This window comes from Haematobia irritans, chromosome 1 (assembly GCF_050003625.1).
Source record: "Haematobia irritans isolate KBUSLIRL chromosome 1, ASM5000362v1, whole genome shotgun sequence".
NCBI classification, from domain to species: domain Eukaryota; kingdom Metazoa; phylum Arthropoda; class Insecta; order Diptera; family Muscidae; genus Haematobia; species Haematobia irritans.
The window spans coordinates 185,842,821-185,860,104 of NC_134397.1; the positions used below are offsets into that span (position 1 = coordinate 185,842,821).

The window sequence follows — 17,284 nt, forward strand, 5'->3', positions numbered from 1 at the left end:
TAATATATATATATATATATATATATATATATATATATATATATATATATATATATATATATATATATATATATATATATATATATATATATATATATATATATATATATATATATATATATATATACAAAGAAAATTTCATTAAAAGATTTTTTTCTACCAGTGTAGACTAAGGTGAAACATAATATGTTTCAACAGTACAAACAATATTTTGGTAGGACCAATCCTGAAAATATATATGCTTGAAGCAGAATGTGTTTGGGAGTATATGTTACAGAAACGATTTTTTGAGGGTGTGGACATTTTAACAGGACTCCGAAAATTCTTGGCTTCATTTCTACCACATAATGGCCCCACAATCTCCGGAGCTCAATCACGGTTGCCATAGATGGTAGAATTCTACCAAACATGGTAGATTTTTTACTGTTTGGTAAATTGGTAGAATTCTTGTTGTTTCGGTAGATTCTGGAAAATATTCTTCTCTAAAAAATTTCTATTGGAAATAAAATTTTGACGAAATTTGCTATAGAAATAAAATTTGGACGAAATGTAAATAAAATGTTAGCAAAACTTTCTATATAAAATGAAATTTTGACAAATTTTTCTATAGAAGTAAATTTTTGAGAAAATTTTCTATAGAATTACAATTGTGTCAAAATTTTCTATAGAAATAAAATTTAGACAATATTTTCTATAGAATTACAATTTTGGCAAAATTGTCTATAGAACTAAAATTTTGGCAAAATTTTTTATGGAATTAAAATTTTGGCAAAATTTTGTATAAAAATAAAATTTTGGTTAAATTTTCTATAGAAATAAAATTTTGGCAAAATTTTCTTTAGAAATAACATTTTGGAAAAATTTTCCATAGAATTAAAATTTTGGCAAAATTGTGTATAAAAATACAATTTTGTCAAAATTTTCAATAGAAATAAAATTTTGGCAGAATTTTTAAGAGAAATAAAATTTTGGTAAAATTTATTATAGAAATAAAATGTTTGCACAATTTTCAAAAAAAAAATTGGCTAAATTTTCTATAGAAATACATTTTTTGTAAAATTTTCTATAGAATTAAAATTTTGGTAAATGTTTCTGTAGAAATAAAATTTTGGCAAAATTATCTGTAGAAATAAAATTTTGGCAGAATTTTCTATAGTATAAAAATTTTGGCAAAATTTTGTATAAAAATAAAATTTTGGCTAAATTTTCTATAGAAATAAATTTTTGGCAAAATTTTCTATAGAAACAAAATTTTGGCAAAATTTTCTATAGAATTAAAATTTTGGAAAAATTTTCTATAGAAATAAAATTTTGGCAGAATTCGCTATAGAATTAAAATTTTGACAAAATTTTGTATAGAAATAAAATTTTGGAAAAATTTTCAATAGAATTACAATTTTGGCAAAATTTTGTATAAAAATAAATTTTGGCAAAATTTTCTATAGAAATAAAATTTTGGCAGAATTTTCAATAGAAATGAAATTTTGACAGAATTTTTATAGAATTAAAATTTTGTCAAAATTTTGTATAAAAATTAAATTTTTGCTAAATTTTCTATAGAAATAAAATTTTAGTAAAATTTTCTATAGAAATAAAATTTTGGCAAAATGTTCTACAGAATTAAAATTTTGACAAATTTTTCTGTATAAATAACATTTTTGCAAAATTAAAAAAAAAAAGATTGGCTAAATTTTCTATAGAAATAAAATGTTGGCAAATTTTTCTGTAGAAATAAAATTTTGCAAAATTATCTGTAGAAATAAAATTTTGGCAGAATTTTCACTAGAAATACAATTTTTGCAGAATTTTCAATAGAAATAAAATTTTGGCCGAAATCGCTATAGAATTAAAATTTTGGCAAAATTTTGTATAAAAATAAAATTTTGGCAGAATTTTCAATAGAGATAAAATTTTGGTAAAATTTTCTATAGAAATAACATTTTGGTAAAATGTTCTACAGAATTAAAATTTTGACAAATTTTTCTGTAGAAATATAATTTTTACAAAATTTTTTGTAGAAATAAAATTTTTGTAAAATTTAATATAGAATTAAAAATTTGGCAAAATTTTGTATAAAAATAACATTTTGGTAAAATTTTCTATAGAAATAAAATTTTGGCAAAATTTTCTATAGAAATAAAATTTTGGCAAAATTTTCTATAGAAATAAAATTTTGTGAAAATTTTTATAGAAATGAATTTTTGATAACATTTTCTATAGAAAATTTTCTTTTTTGGTAGTTTTTTGATAGAAATTTTTCAAAATTTTAATTATTTTAGGTTCAAGTGCAATCTGTTGAACTTTTGTATCTGGACAATTTAGGAGAGTAAGGTTGGCCCTACAAAATAGGAAAAAAATAAGAAAAAAAATTGATTAACGTTTTATCCACTGGATTACTCGTACTCTAATATTTTGAGAGGAATACTCTATCCGTATATTATTTTGGCCCGAGACGAAAGACTATTAAACTCTCAGTCCTAACAATTTTAGCAAAATTTTCAATATAGAAATAAAATTTTGTGAAAATTTTTATAGAAATGAATTTTTGATAAAATTTTCTATAGAAAATTTTCTTGTTTGGTAGTTTTTTGGTAGAAAATTTTCAAAATTTTAATTATTTTAGGTTCAAGTGCAATCTGTTGAACTTTTGTATCTGGACAATTTAGGAGAGTAAGGTTGGCCCTACAAAATACGAAAATATTGGTTAATTTAAGTTGACGGTTCGTCTGAAAGCCACACGCTTGTGTAACATATACCACAAACACATTTTGCTTCAAGCATGTGTATTTTCAGGACAAACAGGTCCAAACAAAATATTGTTTGTATTGTTCAAACATATTATGTTTCAACTTAGGGCATACACTGGTAGAAAAAAATTTTAATGAAATTTTCTTTGTGTGGATATATTTTTAAGGCGCCAATTGGTTACTTCCATTATTTTACATGCAGCTTACTGTTTAGGTCTCTCTTTCTAAACACAGATATGTTTATAGACTATTTCTAAATTAATATATGTTTGCATCTAAGCATATCATATTTACAAACATTTTATGTCCCAAACATAAGATGTTGCAACATATTAACATATATGTCCCAAACATGTTATGCTAGCTTATGAACATTATATGCTTGTACTTAAAAATATTGTGTTAAAAAATTTGAGTTCCAAACATATAATTTTTACACCCAAACATATGAATAATGGTATTTTTCATCCGTGCACAGAGCCACATTCGTGTAGCATGTGATGGCTTTATCGGTCGCTTCATTTCTACCACACAATGGTCACCAAAATCTCCAGAACTTTTCCACCTCTGATAAATTGATAGGGTAAGGTTGGCCCTAAAAATTAGGACTAGGACCAAAACACCATGTAGCCGCTTTTGTGCAGCGTATGACGACTTTGTCGCTCATAATTAGTGCCGATGGTAGCCAATTTGGAGAAATCTAAACTGGTTCTAAAATTTAATAACATCTACTTAGACATGATTGCTTTTTAAAAAATATATACAGAAATTGAAAAATATTGCGTTTTATTTTTTTGCATTAAATAGCAGCCACTCTGTACATCGGTATACAAGTGTATTGATTGTGTTGTAGGGCATAATATAGCCAAACTTACCTGGCATTGGCCTTTGCCTTAAATTTTCAATAAACTAAGATTTAAAACCCAAAAAATTAAGTACCAGACAAATAAAAAGTGAAATGCCGAAAGCAAAAGCCAGAAAAAGAAAACAAAAAAATAATAAAAAAAAAAACAGAACACAAAAACATTTTGGATTTTTTTTAATGCGAATCCACATAGACACCTCACCTTCCATCATCAAAAAAGCAAAAATAGAAGAAATACCCATACATCAACAATGGCAACAAAAGATTTTTTATTATGATTTCATGGGATACATGGATGATGTTAAGATAGATGTTGGGATGTACTGAACACATGAATGGATCAATGGATGGATGGATGGTTAGTACATGGGGAGTACCAACAACAAATAATACCTGGCTCTTCGCATAAGCCCCAAAAAGGGAGTATAAAAACAAATGCAATGTTCACTTCAATTATTATTCAAATCGCGTACATCCAAGTGTTAGGACTTAGAGTTTAATAGTCTTTCGTCTCGGGCCAAAATAATATACGGATAGAGTATTCCTCTCAAAATATTAGAGTACGAGTAATCCAGTGGATAAAACGTTAATCAATTTTTTTTCTTGTCTGCGATCCCGTGAACCAAACCAAACGAAAATGGCCTTCAAGGTAAGTTAGCTGCTTGAGAGGGTGGTAGCCCATGTTTGTCTACTCTCTAACCAAAAAAAAAAAAAACAAATGAGTTGTGGAATTTCGGTGCTTTATATTATGCGACAATTGTTGTGGAATTGCCTTCAATCATCCAAAATCGAAAAAACGGAGCGTTTATTGAAAATCATTGTTGTTTATGTTGTGTTTGTAAAATATCTTTGTGTGTGTGTTTTTGTTTTGTTTCTTTCGGAATTCAATTTATTTTTTGCACTTGGTAACACTTTCAAATGGATTTTGGTTATTGTAGCTCAAACGTGGTAGCTTTATTGTATCTAAACAATGAACTTTTGCGGTTTTGTGTGTATGATTTCTTGGCCTTTTAGTGATATTGGCCCAAATTTAATTTATAGCAGAAAAAATGCAATTCATTCATTTGATCTGCAAATTCAAATGTTTTCATTGCATTTAAGTGCAAATCGAAATATTGTGGTGAACGCAATTTAAAAAATGCAAACATACATTTTTTAGTTTGCAAATATGTTTCTCAGGAAGTCCTTGAAAATGCGGAGACATGATCTTGAAATTGTTTGAACTGAACGAAAACAGATAATTTTCGAATTTTTGGATTTTTTGCCTAAGGACAATATGGACTACCTTGCGACATTCTTGGTGTTTCATAGACAAATATTTTCCATCATGGATTGCGTACAAAGTGTTACTAAAGACTGTCAACCTCAATCGAATTACTTGGGTTGTGGTAACAATTTCCGATGACAAATCTTCTAAATTACATGTTAGTCTATATGGATTATTTGTTAGATATAAAGGCAGCTTAAATACCTGCATAAGCTTCTTTAGTACTTGATCGGTTTACAAACAGAAAAATTTTCAGCAAAATATTTCCAATTAAAATTTTAATTGAATTTTCAAAAATAGTCAATTAAAAATTTAATTAATAAAACCAATTTTTTTTTAAATTAAAATAAAAATCAATCACAAGAATTAGTAATATCAATTAATTTTTTACTTGGAGCAATTATTTTTATACCCTCCACCATAGGATGGGGGTATATTAACTTTGTGATTCCGTTTGTAACACATCGAAATATTGCTCTAAGACCCCATAAAGTATATATATATTCTGGGTCGTGGTGAAATTCTGAGTCGATCTGAGCATGTCCGTCCGTTCGTCCGTCTGTTGAAATCACGCTAACTTCCGAACGAAACAAGCTATCGACTTGAAACTTGGCACAAGTAGTTGTTATTGATGTAGGTCGGATGGTATTGCAAATGGGCCATATCGGTCCACTTTTACGTATAGCCCCCATATAAACGGACCCCCAAATTTGGCTTGCGATCGCCCTAGGAGAAGCAAATTTCATCCGATCCGGCCGAAATTTGGTACATGGTGTTAGTATATGGTCTCTAACAACCATGCAAAAATTTGTCCATATCGGTCCATAATTTCATATAGCCCCCATATAAACCGATCCCCCGATTTGGCTTGCGGAGCCTCTAAGAGAATCAAATTTCATCCGATCTGGCTGAAATTTAGTACATGGTGTTAGTATAAGGTCTCTAACAACCATGCAAAAATTGGTCCACATCGGTACGTAATTATATATAGCCCCCATATAAACCGATCCCCCGATTTGGCTTGCGGAGCCTCTAAGAAACGAAAATTTCATCCGATCCGGATTAAATTTGGTACATGGTGTTGGTATATGTTCTCTAATGACCATGCAAGAATTGGTCCATATCGGTCCATAATTATATATAGCCCCCATATAAATCGATTCCCAGATTTGTCCTCCGGAGCCTCTTGGAGGAGCAAAATTCATCCGATCCGGTTGAAATTTGGAACATGGTGTTAGAATGTGGTCTCTAACAAACACGCAAGAATTGGTCCATATCGGTCCATAATTATATATAGCCCCAATATAAACCGTTCCCCAGATTTGATCTCCGGAGCCTCTTGGAGGAGCAAAATTCATCCGATCCGGTTGAAATTTGCAACGTGGTGTTAGTATAAGGCCGCTAATATCCATGCCAAAATTGGTCCATATCGGTCAATAGTTATATATAGACGATCCCCAATCCATATCGGTCCATAATTATATATAGCCCGCATATAAATCGATTCCCAGATTTGTCCTCCGGAGCCTCTTGGAGGAGCAAAATTCATCCGATCCGATTGAAATTTGGAACATGGTGTTAGAATGTGGTCTCTAACAAACACGCAAAAATTGGTCAATATCGGTTCATATTCATGGTTGCCACTCGAGCCATAAATAATCTACCAACATTTTATTTTTATGGAAAACATTTTCAAAATGTTATTTCTATAGAAAATTTTATCTAAATTTTATTTCTATAGAAAATTTTTTCCAAATTTTACTTCTATAGAAAATGTTGTCAAAATTTTATTTTATCAAAATTTTATTTCTATAGAAACTTAAACTTAATTATATACCGTTTTTAGTTTAATATATACTACGTATGGACTACCTTGTAATTTAGGAAGTTTTAAGATACCTTGCCATCGGCAAGTGTTACCGCAACCCAAGTAATTCGATTGTGGATGACAGTCTTCAGTAGAAGTTTCTACGCAATCCATGGTGGAGGGTACATAAGCTTCGGCCTGGCCGAACTTACGGCCGTATATACTTGTTTTAATTAACTTTGGTGATTGATACTATCGTTTTTGTGATTGTAGGTATTTCAATTAAAAATTAATTGGATCAACCAGTTTCTGTAAGTTGTCACATGTTGTAGTAGTTGACTGTAGAAACAATAAGCATTGTTCGACTGTTCACCACTTAGGTGAATTCTAACAAATTAGCTTTCTAAAAATAAATTTAGTGTTGTTGCATTACTATGAAACAAAACGAAATAAAAATAAGATTAAGGGACTTGTAAGTTATATTAAAAGATGATGTACAGTGGGAGAAAAGATGATTCAATTTGTAAGAGGAAATTTCCCAAATGTTTTCTCCATAAGGAGTTAGCATAAAGGGCCCAAAATTGAGTTATCTCTCCCAGCCAGATCTATACTAAAGGCTGTGGTAAGTTCATTCGCCCAAACCGAAACATGTACAGTCCAGGCGTGTATAGATTTGTATCTGGCGTTTTCTTTTCAATGGCTCTATTAACCATGTTCCTTAATCTATATCTGTCCATAAAGCTCGAAGAATAATTGTATAATTAGATACGACCCAGAATATTTATACTTTATGGGGTCTGAGACCAATATTTCGATATGTTACAAACTGAAAGACAATTTTAATATATTTTCCATCCTATGGTGGAGGCTATCAAAAGGTCAAAAAAGGGGTCAAACTGAGAACAGACAGTGTCAATCTCACAACGATAAAATGACACCATGCATTGTTGAAACAACAACCAGCGTTCATGATCTGAAAACGTAAGGGCTACAAATTTATAAAAAAAAAATCCGCTTCCGTGACTCGATTGTCCTTGATTGTCTGCTCCATACGCGTTAACTGTCGCTTTAGCATATTGGTCCACCGACGGAGAACGTCTAAAGATTATTTTAAGATTTTTCCTGGTCAAAGCAAAATGAAACCCGTTCAAGAAATCGTGAATGCCCGTGAAGGAAATCGTGACCATTCAGTTTTGATTTTTCATGAACATTTCCATTTTATTTTGTTACCGTCCGTTCACGATTTTGGAACGTAATTTGTTCGATTGACCAGTCACAGCTGCCAATAAAATTTCAAGAAAAATTGTCATTTTTTTTCAAAAAAAATTGTCATAATCGGCACTTGTATTTTAAAAATCGTCAAAAACAATCGGTAATATAAATAATATTGAAATAAAATATATTTTTTTATTTGTTTAAAACAACACAAAAATATTTATTTCATATAAAAACATAAATTAACAAACACAACTATGCATTTCAGTAATACAAGTATAACGAATTAAATTAATGAAATTAACTTAATAACTTTGATCTGCAAAACAATGTACCTACCAGAAATATTGATTTGAGTCGATTCAGCCCTTTGTGTCCATCAGTCCATGTATTTGTTGTTCGCAGGATTCCGGTCCCAAGTATTAACCGATTTTGATGAAATTTGGTTCAGAGCATTTTTTGGCACAAGGACGAACAACTATATTATTTGGAACAAATCGAATATAAATCTAGATACAGCCCCCGTACATATATACCGCTCGATTTCTGCAAATGGGGTCGTATTACACTTACGAGTATTTACTAACCGATCGTCTTCAAATTGAACGCAAAGTATTTTTTTAAGCACACTTAAAGTACGCGAAATTTTATTGAAATAGATTCAGATTTGGATATAGCTACTGTACACAGAAAAAAATTCACGAAATTTTTCCCAATTAAGGACTTAATTGAGTTTTAAAAAATATTCAATTAAAAAGTTAATTGATTCAACAAATTTTTTAATTGAAACAAAAATCAATCAATGAGACTTCTTGGTAATTTCAACGAAAATGTTTCGTACTTTTTATGTAGAAAATTTAACACACGAAAATTTAACACGAAGCATACGTATAATATTCATAAATTTTAATTCAAAGCGAGAATTTCGTCCTCTTTTTGATGAGAATCTTCTCAGCCCGACTATTTTTCATTACTTTTTAGTGTCAAATATTTTCTAAAATTCTCTCTCCATCTGTTCCTTTCAGTTTTTTACTATCTTAGCATTAGTGGCAGTCACAAGAGCTGGTTTTATTCCCATACAAGAACATTCCCATGGAAGTGACGAATATCAACATGGAGGCTATCAAAAAGTGATTCCTACTCAACACGTTGTCTTGTCACACAATCAACATAGTAATCAACACGAAGATTATCCCCATGATCCACATCCAAAATATAATTTTGCTTATGAAGTTCAGGATGCCATATCCGGCGATTCAAAGAGTCAAACAGAGACCCGTGATGGTGATATAGTTCATGGTGAATATTCGCTAACCGATGCTGATGGTTTCCGGCGCACTGTGAAATATACTGCCGATGATGTTAATGGTTTCATGGCTGTGGTTCATCGTGAACCCATTCATGAGCATAAGGTAGTGAGCACCGCCGTTCATGCAGCCCCAACCTATCAAGTTCATTCTGCTCCTGCTGAATATCATCACGCCACGCCATCAGTGATTAGAACTCATGTAGCACCATCTGCTATAGTGAAGGCGGCACCAGTTGCTTATGTTACTCCCAGCGTTCGTAATACCCAAGTTGATTATTCTCAAGTGCAGGGCTACGAAAATCCAATAAATCATCATGCCCATCCAGAACAGCTACATCAGCAACATCACGGATATGAAACCTATGAACCCAATCAACATGAAATCCATGATCACTATCAACATTGAGAAGCTTATGGATTTTAACATGAAATTGATTTTCAAAGGATTTCGCATTATTATCATTTCCGTACGCCTCATTTGTACTCCTCATATTTCCAGTATATTGTTATTTAGTGAATATTATCATAATCTATTAAAAGTATTATTAGTTTTAAGATTGTATATAGCAAAAAAATATATAATTGAACATTTTTAAAAACCTAAAAACCGTTTTTAGTTAAATTCTTTCGTTTTTATACCCACAAGCAAAGGATGGTAAGGAGGGGTACAATAAGTTTGTCATTCCGTTTAAAACATATCGAAATATCTATTTCCGACTATATAAAGTATATATATATCTATATATATAAAATTCAATCTATGTTTGTTTGTTTGTACGTTCCGAGTTGGCTCCGAAACGGCTGAACCGATTTACTTGAAACTTTCAGAGATCGTAGGGGGGTTCATGTGGTGAAAATAGGGTACCTCATTTTTTGACACCTGGTCGCGGAGGGGGACCTCCCCTTCGTCGGACTTTTTGAAAATTGGACCAAAGTTGACCGATTTGCTTGAAATTTTCATTGATGATTGGGGTTGGCATCTAGACAAAGATCCGCTACTTTTTATTTCGATATTTGGTGGCGGAGGGGGGCCTCCCCTTTGTTCGACTTTTTTAAAGTACAGTGAAAAAACTAAAATTCTTTCAATTATCTGAGATTTACAGAGAACATGTGGTGAGGTTATGGAATTAATATGGGGTACCCGATGATTTCATATGTGGATGGGGACCTCCCCCTTGCCCTACTTTTTGAAACTTGGAACAAAATTATGCGATTTGCTTGAACTTTTTATTGAATGTTGGGGTTGGCATCTAGACAAAAATCCGCTACATTATTTTTCGATATTTGGTCTTTGCCCGAATTTTATTTTTTTTTTTGAAAGTACAAACAAAACTAAACTCCCCCGACTGAAATTTTACGGAAAAAATGGGTTATGAAATTTATATCAGGTTCTTAATTTTTTAATAAAAATAAAAGGGCATAGGGAGACATCCGCTTCTCTTAAGTACATACAGAGAAACAATTAAACTTTTACCGAGTAACTTGAAATTTACAGAGGACTGGGGAGAGGTTACGATATTAATAGTTGATACCTGATTTTGTGATATTTGGACGGAGGAGAGGCCGCCCTTTTAGGCTTATAATTTGCTTGACATTTTCTGGGATGTTTACAAAAGATACGCTACATCACTTTTCGATATTTAGTCTAAAACTGCAAAAAAACAACAATTCTTAAGTTTTCTTGAAATTTACGTAGGCAGTGGGAAGTTTATGAACGAAGAGGCAACCTTCCTTGCCCCAGACTTGAAGGAAAGTTTCAAGAATTTTCAGGGAAGGTTAGGGGTGCTATTCACTACGGTGTTTGTCGATATTGTATCGGGGAAAGTGACGTCCCTTTAAAACAGTAGAGCAAAATTTAAACATCGCCGATCTACTTGAAATTTACAGGGACGTGGGAGGAGGTGATTAAATTTATACATGATTTTAAAATTAGTATATGATTTTTCGATATCTGGTTGGGGATAGAAATAAACTTTGTCGATTTACTTCGATAGAATTTATAGGGACCATTGAGTCGTTGCGAAATTAATATAGGGTACGTGATAGTCTGATATCAGGTCGGAGTGGAGCGAAGGTGGGGAGAGGGTTCACTTTTGTCCGTTTTTTTTTCTTAAATTGAAAGTAGAGGGTTGTCCGTAAATGGGAAGTCGGTACATAATTTTATGATTTTTGCGCAGGCTTCTGCCAGACTTCTTTTTAGTAAAGAACTTAAATTTACATGAAATTGACAGCCAACGTAGAGGGTGCATCATTTTCCAACATTTTAGCAAATGTTAATGTGGTAAAATTTTTCACTACTTTTGCTTTTTCCGATTTATTGGATGGGAAAGAGTAATTCGTTGTATGTTATTATAATATAGTGCTTAATTTTCAGATTCACAAGAAATATCGAAGATTGTCCAACTACTTGAATACAGAACATTATTTAAAAAATTTGGAGGAAAGGGTACACCCTCTCCCGCCGTATTTGTACCTATAAACGAAAAATCAAGTAGTCCGATTTGTTTAAAAGAATTCAAATCTTTTCGAATTTGTTTTCAGCACGAAGGATATAGTTGACTAAGTTAATGCAAAATGTTTCTCCAAATACGCTTCGGAAGGAGCAGCAAAGCGGGCCGGGTTACGCTAGTATACTATATATTCTTGATCAAGGAGAAATTATAAGATGATCCAACGATGTCCGTCTGGCTGCCTTCAAAAATTAAGCTAACGTGCTGAAATTTTGCACAAACTCGTCTTCGGTCTGCAGGCTGGTCAGGTTCGAAAATGTATTATATCGGATAAACCGTTATATAAATAAACCGTTCTCCCGATTTGATTTCTTCATGGCATGGAAGCAGAATTTTCATCCGGTATGCTTGAATTGTGAAATCCGGAAATATTTTAGGTCCATACTGTGCTACATTTCCTATATATAAGTCCATGTTTTGATACAGCTCCCATATAGACCGATCTCTCGATTTGACTTCTTGGAGGTATGAAGCTGCAATTTTCATCCGACTTCCATAAAATTTGAAATCTGGAAGTATTTGAGACTTTTATGAAACTGTGCTGAATTTAATATATATCGGTTCATTGTTTAATATTGCCCCCATAAATACCGATCTCCCGATTGAACTTCTAATGAGTGTAGAAACCGTAATTTTTTTCTGAAATCCGGAAGTTTTTTAGACTCTTATGGAGCTGTGCTGAATTTTGTACATATCATCCATGGTTTGATACAGCCCCCATATTGAGCGATCTCCGGATTTGGGTTCTTAAGGAAGCAGCAATTTTTATCAGATTTGCTTGAAATTTGGGTATTTTAGGCTGTGCTCAATTTGGAATATATTGGTGCATAAAGAGCCGTGCCATCCATCCATCCACTCCTCTGTTGAAATCACGCTAACTTTGGACCGAAACATGCTATCGATTTCAAACTTGATACAGGCTTTGGTAGACTTTGGTAGATCCATACTAGAGTGTATATAAGATGCGGTCTGGTTTTGTATTATATTTATAAAACTTAATTTATCTAAGTTGATTGAAATTTATAGGAAACGTGTTTCCTATTCCTGGAGAGGGGGATCTCCCTTACCCAAATTGGTGATAGCGTTATAATAACTTTGATCTGCCAAAAAATATGCCTACCAGACCAGACATTATATATATACCATAAAAAATATTATGATCGACTCAGAATCACCTCCTGAGTCGATCTAGCCCTTGGTGTCCGTCCGTCCATATATTTGTTGTTCGCAGGATTCCGGTCGCAATTTTTAACCGATTTTGATGAAATTTGGTATGTGGTGCTTTTTTGGCACAGGGACGAAAACTATTGAATTTGGAAAAATCGGATCAAATTTAGATATAGCTCCCACATGTACACGCAACAAAAAAAAAAAAAAAGCGTTTGGAAAACGTGTACCGAAAACGTTTTTCTTTTGTTAGAGTTTTTTGAATTGCTTCGAAAATTTTAAACTTTTATCACCAAAAAATTCGTTTGTTACAAAATTTTTATTTTTTCAATAAAAAAAAAGTTATTTTTGAAACAACAACACAGTCCATTTCGTTTATATCAAACACTGTTCTTTTCTGACTTTAGGTCTTTAATAAGGCACATTTTACAGTTCAAAATTTAATATACTACAATGTAATGTTGAACATTTTTTCGCAATCTTCCGAACATATCTGGAATATATGTAAAAAAAAAAAAAAAACAAAACAAAAAAACTTTGGTCGAAGGGATCGAACCCACGACCCTTGGTATGCAAGTCGGAAGTAGCAACCACTGCTCCACGGTGCCAAACTAAATGTTTGTTTCTGTTAAATAAACTTTGTTTATTCGGTTCGTGGGCGCCGCAAGCTATGCTATATAAATATAACTTATATGGATATTTATCTATTGATGACCATAACAGGTACATAGCTCAGTGGTTAGTGTGTTGGCTTACAAAGTGCATGGTCCGCGGTTCGATTCTCCGTCCAGGCGAAAGGTAAACAGGAAAAGGTGTTAAGAACTAAAAAATCTCGTGGATGTGAGAAAGATGTGAGGGAAAATGTAATTAGCAAGAAAACAATGTTTTTTTTTTTTTTTTGAGTTTGTCTTTATGAAATTGGTTTTACATCCTGGAAAATAATAAACGTTTATCACAAAAAGTATATACTTTTCTTCCAAATACACTTCCTTACAGCGAAAAGCAAATGAGAAACGAACTTAGTTTGTCTAAAATTTCGTTTGGGAGGAAAGAATTATTTTTTTTGCGTGTAAGAAAGTGCCTATCTAAAGGTAGGTTTCGGTTAAATAAAGTTTCTTTACCTCGGTTCGTGGGCGCACGAACTGTGCTCTATAAATATAACTGCTGGACTGTATACGATGCTTGTGCATTGATGGCTATAGCGATAATTGCCTGTTGATGACAACAGCTACGTAGTCTAGTAGATAGTGTGTTGGCTTACCAACTGCATGGTCCGCAGTTCGATTCTCCGTCCAGGCGAAAGGTACACGCAAAGAAACAAAAAACGTTTGCAAAACGTGTACCGAAAACGTTTTTCTTTTGTTAGAGTTTTTTGAATTGCTTCGAAAAGTATACACTTTTATCACCAAAAAATTCGTTTGTTACAAAATGTTTATTTTTTTTTTAATAAAAAAAGTTATTTTTGAACCAACAACACAGTCAATTTCGTTTATATCAAACACTGTTCTTTTCTGACTTTAGGTTTTTAATAAGACACATTTTACAGTTCATAGTAAAAATTTGATATAATAGAATGTAATGTTGAACATTTTTTCGGAATCTTCCGACCATATCTGGAATATATGTAAAAAAAAACTTTGGTCGAAGCAGGGATCCAACCCACGACCCTTGGCATGCAAGTCGGACGTAGCAACCACTGCTCCACGGTGCCCAACTAAATGTATTTTTCTGTTAAATAAACTTTGTTTAATCGGCTCGTGGGCGCCGCAAGCTATGCTATATAAATATAACTTATATGGATAGTTAGCTATTGATGACAATAACGGCTACATAGCTCAGTGGATAGTGTGTTGGCTTACAAATTGCATGGTCCGCGGTTCGATTCTCCGTCCAGGCGAAAGGTAAAAAAATATTAAAAATTTATAAAATCGTATAATTTCTTCTACATTGTTTGTATTACAGAAAAAGGTGCTAAGAACTAAAAAACTTCGTGGAAGTGAGAAAGATGTGAGGGCGATTCAATTAGCTGAAAAGAAAAAAATTTTTGAGTTAGTCGTTATGAAATTGTTTTCACATCTCGTAGTAGAATCAACGTTTATCACAAAAAGTATATACTTTTCTTCCAAACAATCATCCTTACAGCGAAATACAGTGTAATACAAACAGTGTAGAAGAAATTAATAGATATTATAAATTTTTAAATTTTACCATTCGCCTGAACGTAGAATCGAACCGCGGACCATACAGTTGGTAAGCCAACAAGCTATTGTCTACAGACAATGATCGCTATAGCCATCAACGCACAAGCATCGTATACAGTCAAGCAGTTATATTTATAGTACATAGTTTTGGGCGCCCACGAGTCGATGTAAATAAAGTTTATTTAGCAGAACCATACATTTAGTTATATATTCCAAAAATGACATACTACTATATTAATTTTCTCCTATAAAATATGTCTTATTAAAGACTTACAGTCAGAAAAGAACAGTGCTTGATATAAAAGAAATATAATGTGTTTTTGGATCAAATACTATTTTTTTGCAAAAATAATAATTTTGTAATAAAACAAATTTTGTTTGTGATAAAAGTTTTAAATTTTCGTAGGGTTGCCCAATACCGAAGCATAAAAGGCAATCATCGTACTGTTTTTTTTATTTGAAATATAAGCAATAATAGATATGACAATTGGGTCTGAAATCTGTAAATTTTTAGGCCTGAAAATCGAATAATTCAAAATCTCCAATTTTTAAAACCACTATTTGAATAATATTTTATTCGGGAGTAGAAAAGTTATTTCCATATCTTTATGATATACAGTATTTGTTACATTTAAAGAATTCCAGAATTATAATCTAATCCACAGGTGAAAAAACCCTCAATGTCCATGTTGACAAGTACATAGCACAATGTCACTCAATGTCATGAGTAACCAAAAAAAAAAAAAAAAAAAACAAAAACAAAAAACAAATGCCTCAATTACACATTTTTGTTGTTGTTGTTGTTGTTGCTCTGCAAACAAGTATATGTAAGTAACAAAGTGTGAATAATGAGATTAAAGCCAAAACAAGTAAATACTGTCAAAAAATTTCGTTTCAGCCCTCAAGACGAAAATGCTCCAAGAAAAAATCGTGGTGGATTGCCGTTTATGAGAATTTAGTATAAAAACTGCCAAGTTGTGACATGTGAGCATAGTCTGTTTGAAGTCAAAATCAATTAAACAACTCCCACATCATAAGCAAAATATACCAAAATGGCCTTCAAGGTAAGACCGAGGATTACAAATAAAATCCCCAAAAAGGATATTGTTTAAAAAATTACTAAATCATTAAATTTCTTTGCAGTTCATTGCTGTCATCGCTTTGTTCTCTGTTGTAAGTGCTGGTGTTATACCAGCTGCCGAGGTATATCATGCTGCTCCTGCTGCTGTTGTTAAAACTGTAGCACCCGTAGCTGTTGCTGCTCATCCCGTTGTTACAAAGACCGTTGAAGAAATCGATCCCCATCCCCAATACAAATACGCCTACGATGTCCAAGATGCTGTCTCTGGTGACTCTAAGAGCCAAATTGAGGAACGTGATGGAGATGTTGTACGTGGTGAATACTCTTTGGTCGATGCTGATGGTTTCAAACGTACTGTCCAATATACCGCTGATGATGTCAATGGTTTCAATGCTGTCGTCCATCGTGAACCTTTGGTTGCTAAGGCTGTTGTTGCTGCTGCTCCCGCTGCTGTTGTCAAAACTGTTGCCCCCGTAGCTCACTTTGCTGCTCCAGCTGCTGTTGTCAAGACCGTTGCTCCAGTTGCTCACTATGCTGCCCCCGCTGCTGTAGTCAAAACTGTAGCACCTGTTGCTCACTATGCTGCCCCCGCTGCTGTTGTCAAGACAGTTGCTCCTGTAGCTCACTATGCTGCTCCCGCTGCTGTTGTCAAGACGGTTGCTCCTGTAGCTCATATTGCCACCCCCGCCGCTTATATTGCCCATCACTAAAGACCATGCTGTGAAAACATAATTATTATTAGGAATGTTGTTAATAAATATTAAGTTTACCACTTAATTTCAAGATTTTAATTATTTTGCAAAATGAGGAAAAAGTTAGTCGGCAAAGACGAAATTTAAAAAAATCTTACAATTCAAAATTCAATACTTTGTACAATTCAAAAATTAATACGGAAAAGGGCTATTGCATATTTTTAGGAAGAAGTAGTCTCTCCACTCCACCTCCACTCACATTCAGAGGTGGATAATATAGGCCAGACTTGTCAATATCTGTGGAGGATGTCTCTTAAATCACAATTTTCAGGGTATTATTAGTTGGCTAAAAATAAATGCCTTACAACGGCTCATAAAATGAATGGACAAAGTTAGAAGAAGGCTATCTAGGAAGGTGACACC

General features: G+C 32.7%; 2 protein-coding genes across 2 annotated transcripts in view; both read left to right on the forward strand.

The window, feature by feature from the left end:
* Nucleotides 1-16,946, forward strand: part of LOC142233587 (uncharacterized) — a 77,010-nt gene extending 60,064 nt beyond the window's left edge. Inside the window, exons 5-6 of the mRNA XM_075304550.1 lie at nt 16,127-16,152; nt 16,232-16,946. Of these exons, the coding sequence (XP_075160665.1) occupies nt 16,127-16,152; nt 16,232-16,879 (674 nt within the window). The 3' untranslated portion in view covers nt 16,880-16,946. The remainder of the gene's footprint in view (nt 1-16,126; nt 16,153-16,231) is intronic.
* On the forward strand, nt 4,087-9,774 carry LOC142222273 (cuticle protein-like). Its single transcript, XM_075292311.1, has 2 exons — nt 4,087-4,261; nt 8,927-9,774. Exons 1-2 carry the CDS (start codon nt 4,250-4,252, stop codon nt 9,614-9,616), a joined length of 702 nt encoding a protein of 233 aa, XP_075148426.1. The 5' UTR covers nt 4,087-4,249; the 3' UTR covers nt 9,617-9,774.
* Nucleotides 16,947-17,284: the final 338 nt, after the last annotated feature.